Source organism: Centroberyx affinis, unplaced genomic scaffold (genome assembly GCF_046629955.1).
Source record: "Centroberyx affinis isolate AG114_WGS23_722 - 3 ecotype Tasmania unplaced genomic scaffold, CSIRO-AGI_Caff_v1 ptg000466l_1, whole genome shotgun sequence".
NCBI classification, from domain to species: Eukaryota; Metazoa; Chordata; class Actinopteri; order Beryciformes; family Berycidae; genus Centroberyx; species Centroberyx affinis.
In genome coordinates this window covers 185,612-199,230 of record NW_027279125.1, presented here as the reverse complement: position 1 = coordinate 199,230, position 13,619 = coordinate 185,612, and the positions used below count along the sequence as shown (strand labels likewise).

The following is a 13,619-nucleotide window of genomic DNA, read 5'->3' as shown; positions in this document are numbered from 1 at the left end:
TGGTAGCCTGGACTTCTCCAGAGAAGAGTCTGATCCTTACCGAAGGGCCTTGCACCAGCAGCTCGCACCAGTAGCAGAAAGCAAATGGTAAATACAAAGACATTATCAACCAACAAAATAAGCTTCATGCCCGTAGATTTTAAAGCAATTCATTCCACACAGATCTCTGTAACTGTGACTCATCTTTTTATCTGTCACATCATAGACTATAAGAGCAGAGAATGTAATCATCAATATGAGATCACTCCCTACATTGTAAAAAGAAAAGACATTATCGAACCCCATCTGACTACCTTTGAAAGACGGCCGAGTTTGGTCGTTTCATTACAGAAAGTGCTTTTGAACATAAGACAGTGAAAAGGAGGCATGGCACAAGCTCTTCTGCAGAAGCCATGTTAAAACCATTATGTCCTCCAGTCGTTATAGTCATTATGCCTTCAAGGCTACATGAGCCCTCTCCTGCTAAAGAGCATTAGAGCTCTCTGGAACATCTGAGTAAGGGTTAATGTTTTTTGCTACCTTTAATGACAGGTAGGAGCGCTGCAAAGAATTCTGGGTCCCCTGACAACATGTGACACACCCCATCCTGTGCCCCCATGCCTTTTAACTAAATACTGTAGACAGAGGAATTTTGTCTCTCTAAACCCTGCACACATGTGGAGCGCTTGTGTTTAAGTGTTACAGTGTTAAACTCACTTTCACATTGTCTTTTGCATGTTGACATATTGTACATTTTGTCAATCTGACAATGAAATGCTAATAATTATGCTAATTAAACAATACTAATGACCTTCACTGTAGCTCTAAAACATTGACATTGGCATTGATTGTGACAAGATGTAAAACCTGTAAGGTTTTTACAGGCCCGTGGCACAAAATGAGCATAATATTGAAAGGGTTGTTGATCAATACCAGTGACTTAACAATTACTACATCAGGTGCTGAGATTTCTGGCTTCCAAAACTCACTTTCTGGCCTGTCTCGGTTTTGTAATTAAAGTTCCCCACCCTTTGGCATTTCAGGACACTCCCAATCTCCTCCCAACCTATTCTCCTTGTGTTCCCTTTTCTGCACATGTTCAACTGCTCAAGAACAGAGGACGATGCTCTGGACTTAATCTACTTGGTACTATGCATTTGAGTGGGCTTTTCAGTTAGTGTCTTAGCGTTGGCACAATGGGTTCCTGGACTGCTGAATGCACAATTGTAGGAGCAACATCAGGGAAGTGTGGGTATAGTGTAGATATAGGTCAGATCAGTGTTTCAATGAAACACCTGCAATAGGAGGTTTCATAACTCCAGTGGCTTCATAACCCCAATGGCATCCCTGCATCCACCCAGCCCCATCTCTTCATCCACCCCATGTTTTAATATTTCAGATAAGTCCCCACCTTCTTCAGATAATGCTCAACGATTCTCTGAGTTCAGTGATACACAATGAGTCATAACAGTTAAAAAGAAAATCCTCTTCAGAGATTCCTAGTGTTTTCTTCTATGAACCTACTTTGAAGCACTTGAGATGTTTGTTGTCAAATCCCTCTACACACACGTACACACAGTATAAAGTAATGGTGTTTTTGAAGACAGGACAAATCTTTAAAAGTGCAGGATAAAAGGATGCAGATAAAAACAATATGACACTATTGGATGTTTTCCACTGTGTCACCATCAAGAAAGTTACTCGTCTTGCAATTATACTGAAGTCATACTACATTTTGCTCAAATAATCCATACGGTAATTGAGACAAGCAGCAACTGAATAAACCAAATGCCTCACAAATCCTTTATAGATATAGGGATCAGTATATGGAAATAATGCCAGCAGAGGAGTAACAACTTGTATTTTATTGTGTTGCAATAGAAAGAGAGAATATTCCCCCTTTTCCACAAGCGTGCTACAGGGAGCAAAGGGAAAAGGTTCAGCAACGCATGAAATTAGCTGATTAACACATTCTTTGATCAAAGTATGGAACCGATCAATATGAATAACGACACTTTGGTTCTCAAGCAGGTTTAAGGATTTCAAAGCCTTGATTCTTCCCCTGTGAGAGAGCGGCTTGAAGCAAACCGGCATGAGCACAAAGGTACCTTAATGAATGCACTGAAAGAGAATATGTATGAGTGCGCTTTCAAAAGTTTTCAAGTAAGCACACAGGAGAGTAACAGCACTGTTGTACTGAAATGTAAGATAAAGGAATGCCAGTATCAAGCGAGCATTACAGTATCTCCGAGCTAAGAGACAGAAAGGTTAAAGTAGTGCGTCATTAAAGGGGAAAAGTCGACCCTGGCACTACAGATTGCATGTTAAGACAGCAGGATCCTGTGTATGCACTCCACTCACTTTTGTGTTGACGGGAAAATTATATATTTCATTTGGTTTACCCAGAACCTTTAATTTAAGCTTTGAGTAATGACTTGGCTTTTACCCTCTTACTCATATCATCTGAGTTGTGTTGTGTGTATACTGGCCTCTGATCTAAGGTGCTGGCTCTGGGTCGCTCTATTCAGCTCATAACCTGAGTCCGCCATGACGCTCCTGATGAGTTCACTTGTCTGTCATCAACGGGGCTGTCCAATTCTCCCAACTCCTCCCATCTTTCCAGTCCAGAGACAAAATCAATTTGCCTTTGTGTGTGTGTGTGTGTGTGTGTGTGTGTGTGTGTGTAATTACGCAGAATAACCACAAGGTTTAGGTTTCGGCTGCATAACCAGTCATGGGCAGGCCTTGGAGCACACAGACAGAGCAGAGCTGGTCTGGTTTCAGCTCGGTTTCATCAGGCAGAGTGTTGGCCAGCCTTGGGCAATATGAGAGTGATGCAATGTGTACTCATGACAGGTGGGGCTGGATACTCAAAAATAATACTACGTGGTATCTGTATTGGAGTGTATTTATTTACAAGGTATTGAAAACGTCAAAAAGTTCAGAAAAAATGAATTTCTATAGAGAAAATATATTGAATTTCTACAATACTCAAGTTTTCTGCCATTTGATGGGTAGTTCTGTGGAGTAAATACATTTATCATGGTTAGATTGCACAGTTTTTTTTAGAAAGATGCATTCATTATAGAAACATATCATTTCAGAGCTAGTATTACATTTTAAATATAGATGTTTTAAGTGCAAGTATGAAAACATTTCCAGTGATACCCGCCCTGATGGCAGACATGCACATTTTTCAGACTCTTCTATATCTGACTCTACTTATCTCATGTGTTTGATCTGGGGGAACAGAAAATGAGAGCAATTAGATAGAGAGAAACAGACTGATATTTTAAAGATAGCAAAACAAAGTTAAGTGCAGGGGAACATTGGTGCAGTAATGGTAATTTTAGGATTGATGTAAGAAGGTAATGCATTAACATCAATTGCGTTTATCTCCATGCCAGGAGATAAAATTGGCGGTATGATTTGAGGTTAGGTGTTGTCAGTTTTAAATGAGAAATGACTGTTGTGCAAGTCTGAATGCTTTTCCAAAACAAAATGAGAAGATAACATGGATTCGATGGTCGTATACATGTTGAAACCACTATCTCCCATCAATCACTCTCATTTAAATCCCAACAAGACTTCTACATATACTTCCAAGAATAAAAAATAAATAAATCAGTAACAAACAGCAACAGACAGCAAAAGTATGGAAAGGGACTCTGCAACATGTAACTTCTATGAATGACAGTGATGAGGGAGGTGTAAGAAAACAAAAGGAGGAGGAAAATAAATTGGCTCCATGGTTTCATATGGCGCAAATTGGAGCAAAATAAATTGAGCGAATTCAACAAACAACAAATTAAATCTGAACAAATATTGGAAAGATAGAACAAGGCTGAATAGAGAATGTCATGTGGTGCAACTGAAATTCAAGGCTCCTTTATATAATTTCCAATGTGTGCCATTTACCTCTTGCAAAGCATTGTGTTTTGTACTGTACTTGTCTTTGATGGAAAAAGTTTGGCAAGAGCATTCACTGGAAAGGAAATTAGTGTTTGTTTGTTTTTTGTTTATGACTGCTTACACTAGAAAGATTTAAAGATGTAAAGAGATTACTTGAAATGTCTTATAAAAATCCCTAGATTCATTCTGAAGTCTTTCTTTATGATAGGATGATAGTGACTGAAATCCTATAGTTGCAGGGTAGAGCGGCTATATAATCTGTACTGTTTTCTTCCAGTGGGAGCGGCAGCCAGTTCCTGTCTGGAGCTCCCTGAGTTTATGATCCTTTAATAGATAGCCGGTTGTCTTACTTGCTGACACAATTACAAGGTCTGTGCTCCACTGTTGAAACAGTTTGTCCTGTATTCAGTCCGAGAGAACGAAAGCTTGGGAATTGTCACATGTGAAGGCCTTTACTCTCGGGTCCTACAAGACTGCTTCTTAAAGAGTACAGTGTTAAATCATATTGCGATTGTGTTACATCATATGTACCTATCAAGTTCCTGATACGCCCTAAATGGCTATCGTTAAATTGAATGTGGTCCCTTGGTGTTTTTCTTTCTTTCTGATTGTTAAGACTATCCAATTTCTGAACTGTTTCAAGCCAGTAGGGTCAGCCATGCTTTTAGCTTATTGTTGTTGGGACTAATAGCAAGTTTTGAAATTACTGTGTAATGTAGTGAATTGGGTATACTGTAAGTGTAAAGTTTGGTACAGGGCAGTGGTGGAAGAAGTACTCTGATCCTTTACTTAAGTAAAAGTACCAATACAGCAATGTAAAAATACTCCATTAGAAGTAAAAGTCCTGCATGAAAAATCCTACTTAAGTAAAAGTACATACATATTAGCAGCAAAATATAGTTAAAGTATTAAAGTAAAAGTAGTGGTTTGGTCCCTCTGACTGATATTTTATTATATATGACATCATTAGATTATTAATACTGAAGCATCAGTGTGTAAGCAGCATGTTACTGTTGTAGCTGCTGGAGGTGGAGCTAGTTTGAACTACCTTATATACAGTTAGCTAGTTTAGTCCAGTGGTTCCCAACCTAGGGGTCGGGCCCCTCCAAAGGGTCACCAGATAAATCTGAGGGGTCATGATATGATTAATGGGAGAGGAAAGAAGAAAAAACAAAGTTCTGATACACAAATCTGTTTTCAGTTTTTGGACTTGTTCTCTAATCTTTGATTTTTGCTGAAATATTGGATCATTTGAACATTTATTGAAATGAAACCATGTGAGGTTTAGAGGGAGAAATCACTATTTGGTGGAGCTGTTAACAACTCATAGACATCTGAAATGTAACCCCGACTACACACTGCTTTTTGTAAGACGTCAAAAGCCAAAAAGGTTGGCTGTATTTTAAAAGCTTGTTATATTATCCATTGTGTCAAATCTCCATCTGAAAAGTAACTAAAGCTGTCAAATAAATGCAGTGGAGTAGAAAGCACAATATTTCCCTCTGAAATGTAGTGGAGTGGAAGTATAAAGTAGCATCAAATGGAAATACTCGTAAAGTACAAGTATCTCAAAATTGTACTCAAGTACAGTACTTGAGTAAATGTACTTAGTTACTTTCCACCACTGGTACAGGGTGGTGGAGGTGTTGTGGGCTTAATTCAACAAATTCCTGTGTATTGGTAAATGTCACTACCTGCATATTTGATAGATCAAGTTGGTGATCTGTATGGATTTCATTTTTTGCGTGGTTGTAATCCTTAAAGGGGTTGTAATCATGAACAATCAATTAAAAAGCATATACATTTAGTATCTTTGGTATCTTTCATTTGGTATCTTTCAGCGCTGCAGCAGCTCTGCATATATTCACAGATTAAATCTCATCAACTATTTTTCACATCATTCATTTCCATACATCACCATCATTCTGTGCTGAGGAAAAATGTGATAGAGGCAACATTATATTCACTTAAGTACTTTAATCAGGCACTTTGCTCAAAACATTTCTCCGGACAAGTCTAGGATGATATGTGTGAACATTTGGAGGAATTTCTCTTCTCTGTGACACCATTATATGCACAGTTTGAACAAAAAAAATGAAACATGAGTGGTAGGTAACACTGTTCAGTACAAAACAATACAAACAACAAGGTACCTTCATTCTAGGAAATAGGTAGTTTTCATGTATTTTTGGCCATGGTCAAAACAACAACAGCATACTTCTAAATAATTTACCTAGCTTCTCAGTTTCTGAGAAGATCTACCTATATAATAAATAAAAATAGAAGTTAGTGTTGCTTAAGCTTGCATCTTAATTAAAAACGTTATCAAGGGTCAAGGATAGAAACTGTGAAGGAAACTAACACTTTCATGATAACTGGAGGGAAATTGGAGTTTCCAGATTTAGGCCATGGCAGGGCTCTAGGTAGTTATGTAAACTTACACAGGGGTATATTGTAGAGGCTGCCAAAACCTCAAGTATGATCATAAATGTATTTATGGGCTAGGCATTTGTGTAATGGCCATATACAGTATAATTTTAATCATGGCTTAATGTGTAAATGTCATGAGTTTCTTCTAATCAGCAACTAACAAACATTCTCTGGTGGTGGTTTGAACATTCATAAACGTACACTCATTTTCATAGTTCCTTCATATTGTACGTTACATTTGTTAGTATTACCATAAGTCCATATAGTATTCTTTATAATGCTACTATAGAAGGAGAGCCAAAATTGGTCCAGAATAACATTCATCTACAGTAAATCTGTACAACACAACCTCCCTGGAGAGAAATGAGAAAATCCGCTGCAAATTTCTTGGTCCATATGTTGGGACAGCGAAACACATCCCACTGACTTTGAGCTTAGATTATGTTACTTTTGTTTATTATTATTTTACTGATTTGTTTTACTTGATAAGTAGAAAAATGAACAAGACCTGCTTACATTCTCTGGAATGTTTAGATCAGTGGAATTATAACGGATTAGGTTGCAGATTGAGCAAACAAATATGGATTTACTGTTAAACCACAGGTGCTCGGTGCTCTCCCTCATTTCAATAATTTTTTCGATGCAACATGAAAAGCAAGTGGTACAAAGGTAAGGCTCATTGTGATAAATTAAAGCCAGGTCACCTGAAAGACAGGATCATTGGATGTCAAGTCCAATTTTCCTTCAAAGAAAATGAAGGGACATGTGTTGCGGACTAAGACAACATTTCAGCATTGATTTCAGCATGATTAATTTTTGATGAGAGATCAAACACCGGATTCTTAGGAAATCTGATCACACAATACTGTATTCTGACTGATGTTTCATTTGTTCAAGCAAGGACATTTCTTCTTTTATAAATATTTACAACAATCTGTTACAAAATCCCAAATCATAAAGCATTAATGAAGAGCTTCATTTAAAACCACAGAGGTTAAGAATTACGAGAGATAGAACCAACTTACAGTACAAGCAAGTATACAGTACGAGCTACAAATATACAAATATAGAAATATATTCTGAGGTTATAGCAACCTTTTGACACAGTAATGCCATTCCTTGTCAGAAACCATATGTCAGTATAAAAATATAGACAAACAATGTTTTTGTACAAAATATTGACATCATGTATGAATCCCCATTTGAATGTGCAAATTAACACTGATCAACAGGAGAGAAAGGAGTTTCTTCCAAAAAAGGCATCGTCCATTTTGGCCTGTTAGTCATGTAGTTCAGTTTTTCTTCATTAAGCACCACACCTTCAGCTATTTGGACTGCTTAGTATAATCCTGTGTATTTGTTGTCTTAGACCAAAGAGTGTAGCATTTGGGGTTACAGCCCCTGTTGTCATACAGTAGAACAATCCTGGGACAACAATAACTCAGTTTTAGTTCAACCTTCAGATGAATCTGTAGGACTTAAATCCTCATCTCTGCCTCCTCGCTGTGTTCCAGATTGTGTTCAGTTGCGCTGATCATGGACGCTGAGGGGCCCTGCGAGACATTGAAGGGCGTGATAGCTGGAGAGCGGGCTGCCAGCGGCGAGAGGGAAGGGGAGAAACTCGGAGACATGGCGACAGAGGAGATGGATCCCTCGCTGCTGATGGGAGATCTCCGTAAAGAAGCCAGGTGGGGGAATGTCCTCCCCACGGCGGGCTTAGGAGGTACAGTTTTGGCCCCGGGATGAGCCACAGAGGTAATAAGGGGCGGCGGGTCGATTCTCGGCTCGGCCTTTGCTTTGTGATGAAACGACCTGCGAGGATTAGGAGGAGCTGTCTCGTCCTTTAATCGCGCTATTTCTGTGAATACGTTAGCTAAGGGTTGGAACTGGGGGCACCAGTTCAGTAGGTAGTCCCAGTTGTAGCTGCCCCTCAGCTCCTCGTCACTGGCCACTATGGCTGTTAGGGAGCCATCCACAGCGGGCTTTCCATCCTCTGGGAAAGTATAGTCTTTGGGGTGGGAGATGTTGAGTCCCCGTCCCACGCCCAGATATCCACCCCCCTCATCCCTGTAGACTGGCACCTGGCCAGCTAACAGAGTACTATTCAGACTGCCCAGTTTCTTCCCTTTGAACCAATGGTTGGCATCTATGGAAGGCTCACAAGACACATCTGAGAGCTGGTCTGCGTCCTGCTGGATCCCAGAGTCCGGGCCTCGGGCAGAGATGCGCTCCTGCATGGAGGAGGAGATACTGGACACTCGAGGGTATTCGTTGATCATTCTGATCTCATCGTCCTCTGCTGCCTCCGCCTCGGCCGAGCCACGCCCGCTGGAGTGGGAGGGATCCAGGGAGCCGCCACGAGTGTATGGACCCCCGCTGTTCCCCCCCTGATCGGCCGGGTATCCAGGAAGTGCCTGATGGTAGATCATTTCATTTCCTGCTAATTTAGTTTCCTCAAGCTTGTGCAGCACTGTGCCCGATGTTGGTGTTCGTCCGCGTGCTTTTTGCTCCTTCTTCTTGTGTCTTAATTTAACAAAAAACAGTGCCACAGCAATTATAATTAGGATGACTATGGTCCCAAGTGAAACTGCGATGACACTGATAAGCAGCATGTTCATGTCTGTGGCTAGACCGAAAGAGGTATGGGTCACATCGATGGTAACTTTGGTGGTTGCTATGCGGGACGCCTCCAGAGGGCTGTGGGCAGTCAAGTCAAGAGTCATCAGACGCACCTCTCGTTTAGAGCGGCCCACATGTCTGCTGTAGCTGTCCATCTTCAAGGAAATCACACCTGTTGATGTGTTGACTTCAAAGTAAGGTGAGCTGTCTGCTAGAGAGTAGAGGACAATGCCATCCACACCTCCATCCTCATCTCTGGCCTGCACTTGGCCAATACTCTGCCCTTTCTTTGCTCCCTCAGGCACTTGGAAGGAGAACTCAGAGGAGCTAAAAACAGGATCGTATTCATCCTCCCCTGTCACATACACCTGCACCATGACCGTGGCGGAATAGTTGCCAGTGTCCATAGCAACGGCCACAAAATGGAAGGAATCCACCTTTTCAAAGTCAAAAGTAGAGCGAGTCCGCACTTCTCCGGAAGTTTGGTTGATGAGGAAAGCCTCTCTTCCCTCCTTCGAGCTGTCTAACATGTAATATCTCAACTGTCCAAAAACACCTCGGTCATGGTCAATGGCGTGCAGCATGGTGACTAAGGCATTCTGGGGTTGGTTTTCCCTGATGCTAGCAGTTAGTATTTGGAGGGGGAAGTAGGGCCTGTTATCGTTGATGTCCTTCACTTCGACACTGATGGGGGCCAAGGCGTAGTGCCCTTGACCATCAGTGGCCTGGACCACAATCACATGGGAGGACTGCCTCTCACTGTCCAGAGGTCTCTGCAGCCTCAAGGCTCCAGTGTACTGGTCCACCTGGAACAGGCCTGTCTCGTCCCCTGAGCTTATGAAGTACTGCACCTCTCCGTTGGGGGCAGAGTCTGGATCAATGGCAGACAGATGCAGGATCTCGGTCCCTGCTGCTGCACCCTCACTCAACACCACACTGTACTCTGCCCGGCTGAAAGCTGGGGGATTGTCATTGGCGTCTACAACACTGATGAGGATAGGCACACTGGAGCTACGCTGAGGGACGCCGCGATCTGACACCACAACGGTCAGATTATAACTTGCCACAGCTTCAAAGTCCAGCCCCTCCACGAGGATCAGGCTGCCCACGGTCTGGAAACCCCGCCCCTCCAGGAAGCGCACGCTGCTCTCAATCTGGAAGGCGTTGCCTGAGTTGCCACTAGCAATGGCAAAATCAAAACCGCAGTTGTCCCGGGACAGGTCTCCGTCCACAGCTTCCAAGGTCAGGATAGTGGATCCGGGGAGGCCATCCTCGGACACAGTGGCTCTGTATTCTGATTGGTGGAAGATGGGGGCGTTGTCGTTGACGTCAGACACCTGCACCTGGACAGTGGCGATGGAGGAAAGGGATGGGCTGCCCTGGTCCCGAGCCTCAATGACCACCAGGATGGAGGGGCTCTCGAAATCGAACTCTGTCTTTTGGTTGATGAACAGAGTGCCTGAAATGAAATGGTTAGGGGTGTTGTTAAAGATTTAAACGTGATTATATAAACAGCAACTTCATTTTAATCCTCTATCCAAAATTCAGCGTTTCAATGATATGAATCATTCATTACATAAGATGGTCCACCATTAAATAAATAACAGAAAATGATTCAAATCAATCTGTTTAATTTCTGCAATTACTGTAGTGGGCGTGGGCATGTAGGAGGGGATATTTTGGAATTGAGGCAAAAGAATCATATTGGAGAGCAGGAGAGAGAACAACTCGTGGCAAGAAGAGCACCCATTTATAACATGATTATTTTCAGATCTTATCTCTAGCAAAACATCTAAAGCAAATAACTCTTAAATTTTGTTTTCAATGACTTTTAACAGACAAAATGATGAAATATTTTGCAATGCCTGTTGGAAAGATGTTCAAACGCCAATGGTGCCTCCAAGAGCCTTAGGGGATAATTTTTTTATGAAGTGTAATTAAGGGGAGCCCTGGCTAAAAAAAAAAGGGTGGGAGCCACTGTTATAAACAACCAGGAATTATAAATGTGCACGCAGTGATCTTACCATTGCTTGGGTCAATGTAGAATATGTCCCTGCTTGATGACATCACTCGGTAGGTGATCTTCCCATTGTCTCCAGAGTCACGGTCAGTGGCTGTTACTGTGATGACTGCACTGCCTGCTGGGAGGTGCTCTGATACAGTCACCTGAAGAAAACACACAAAATATAGTCTAAAACCTCTGTAACAAGATCCATTACAGATACTTCAACAATTACATGTCTGTGTAGATTCATTTCAGTCATCCAGGTCATCCGAATGTAGAACTGATGAAGCCTCTTGGATGAGTGGCGAAATGTCTTCAACTCTTTTGGACATGATAATACATTGAGAGGTGGGGTATGGAGTCGTGAAAGCAGGTATGGGATGGAGTCTGTACCTGATACAGATCCTGGGTGAACGTGGGGGCGTTATCATTCACATCGTCCACCAGCACAGTGAGGTTGGCTTCGCTCTGGTGTTTGGAGTCTGATGAGCGGACGGTCAGAGTGTACCAGGTCCTCTCCTCGTAGTCCAGGGGGGCGGTGAGAGACACCCCTCCTCCGTAGCGATGGATCCCAAACATGCCTTGGCAATCTGCCTCCAGGTGCAGCGTGTAGGACAGGGCCGGTCCAGAGTCCACGTCATTTCCGGTTACCTGGGTGATCACTGAGCCAATCAGAGTATCTGTGTGTGTGTGTGTGGTAGGAAGGGGATGGGGGTGGTGGGGAGCAAAAGAGTAGATATTTAGTTTTCTGGTATCACTTTTCTTACAAATTTTAAGACTTTGAATTTTTCTCTCTTTATTAAGGAATATTCTGTCAAAGCCTTGACATCAAACAGACAGGAAATGAACAGAGTTGCTTGGTTATACCTTGTTTCATAAAAGGGTCAGACTTTTCTCACCGAGTCCCGCTGAGCGAGCTGCCAGGGAGCACGATGTGAGGCTTTTTGATAAGATCATTGGACTGACTTCCACTGTGAAGTTGACTTACCCTCAGGCACTCGGATCTCCCGAGGCAGGGGGATCGTGGGACTGTTGTCGTTGAGGTCGATGATGATCACGGTGAGAGTGGCAGAGCCAGCCAGCCGCGGAGTTCCCCGGTCCGTCGCCGTGACAACAAGCCTGGTGCCACAAAAGGAATATCAGCATCTGGACTTTTTTTTTTTTTTTTTACCTTTTATGAGCCAGGTTTCATCCCCCACTAAGATCAGCCTCTTTTTTTCAGACAGTTCATAAAAGAGATTTTTTTTTTCAATACAACAAGGCAAGGTATTTGTGAGGGGAAGTGAAACAGTACCATGGCAACAAAAGTTAAACCATGCATATGAGAAAGGCAGAGCTGAGCTGAGGGGAACCACATGGCAGGCTGCAAGATACACTCGAACCACAGAAAGGGCGTTGTGCAGCTCAGGGAGAAAGAGAGAAAACAGAGTAAGCCTCACTTTGTTTGTGTCCAGATCTCTCTGTCCATGATGGCTGCAGTGGTGATGCTGCCGGTCAGCGGATCAATCTTAAACAAGCCACTCATGGACGATGACCTAATGGAGTAGGTCACCTGACCATTCTGACCCTGATCCAGGTCATCTGCCGCGACCTGAGGAAATCACCACCCCAGATTGGAAATGAAAACAAAGAAAGATTTGCAACAGCTGTTTCTGTGTAACGTGAACTGGTGAGCAATATTGGACTTGGAAGTCAGAGTTTATAAAAATGGGCTATATGGACCTGGCTTCATGGCACAAATGAACCTATATATATTCATTGGGGACATTGAAAACATAGGCAAACGAGCAGAATCATTTCTCAGCGGCACTGAAACTCTCCAGATTTCTGAAGTTTGAAACTGAGTGCTTTCTCTTCTACAACTTCACACTTATATAACAGCCAACCATAATAAATGTGTGGGGGACAGGCTACTGCACCTGGATAATGGGAAAATCGTAACCCTGTGCCTCTCTAATGTAGGCTACATAGTTCTGGAGCTGGAAGCGTGGCAAGTTGTCATTGACGTCCTGCAGGATTAGGTTGACAGCCATGTAGGAACTGGAGGATGCCGTTTCAGCTTTCACCACAAGGCGGAGTCTTGGGGTTTCCTCAAAGTCCAGTCCCTCAGAGTTCTGGACCCAAATTTCACCTGATTCAAAAAATAACAGCGGGTCAGCCCATATAGTATAGAAGTGGAATATCCATTTTTGAAGGGTGTATTTTACCATTCCTGCACTTACCAGTAATGGCGCTGATTCCAAAAGACTGCATTCTGTTTCCACTGAAGATACTGTAGCTGATACCAGTTTGGGAGCCATCAGGGTACTGGGCCTGAGTCTGTGTTACTGCTGTGCCTAGGAAGATGAAACACACACACAGCCCACACACACACACTTTATTCTCACTCTGTTTACACTGTATATGTTGACGCTGCTGGGTGAAAACCTTGTATAACAGCTTTGGTTTCAGCTTGACCACCATGCATTTTTCAGTTTATTCAATGTGTTTTGAAACTGTTTCATATGTCCAAGGGTGGCAGAAGCTCCTCAACCCATAGAAGAAGATGTAATCCTTCAACTGAAGTTATAACTAACCAAGACTGTTACAAGGTTTTCGCAGGACAACAGCAACATTCATTATCATTATACATTAGCAGAAAAAAGTAATTGAAAGTATATTCTAAGTTCGTATC

The 13,619-nt window shown here is 42.4% G+C and overlaps 1 protein-coding gene across 1 annotated transcript in view; it reads right to left on the bottom strand.

The window, feature by feature from the left end:
- Positions 1–7,651: 7,651 nt before the first annotated feature.
- The window catches only part of LOC139642338 (protocadherin-16-like), a 77,165-nt gene continuing 71,197 nt past the window's right edge, over positions 7,652–13,619 (bottom strand). Inside the window, exons 14-20 of the mRNA XM_071517138.1 lie at positions 13,168–13,281; positions 12,865–13,076; positions 12,385–12,536; positions 11,934–12,064; positions 11,339–11,625; positions 10,965–11,106; positions 7,652–10,399 (exon numbers count right to left, since the gene is read on the bottom strand). Coding sequence (XP_071373239.1) covers positions 7,800–10,399; positions 10,965–11,106; positions 11,339–11,625; positions 11,934–12,064; positions 12,385–12,536; positions 12,865–13,076; positions 13,168–13,281 — 3,638 coding nt within the window. The 3' untranslated portion in view covers positions 7,652–7,799. The remainder of the gene's footprint in view (positions 10,400–10,964; positions 11,107–11,338; positions 11,626–11,933; positions 12,065–12,384; positions 12,537–12,864; positions 13,077–13,167; positions 13,282–13,619) is intronic.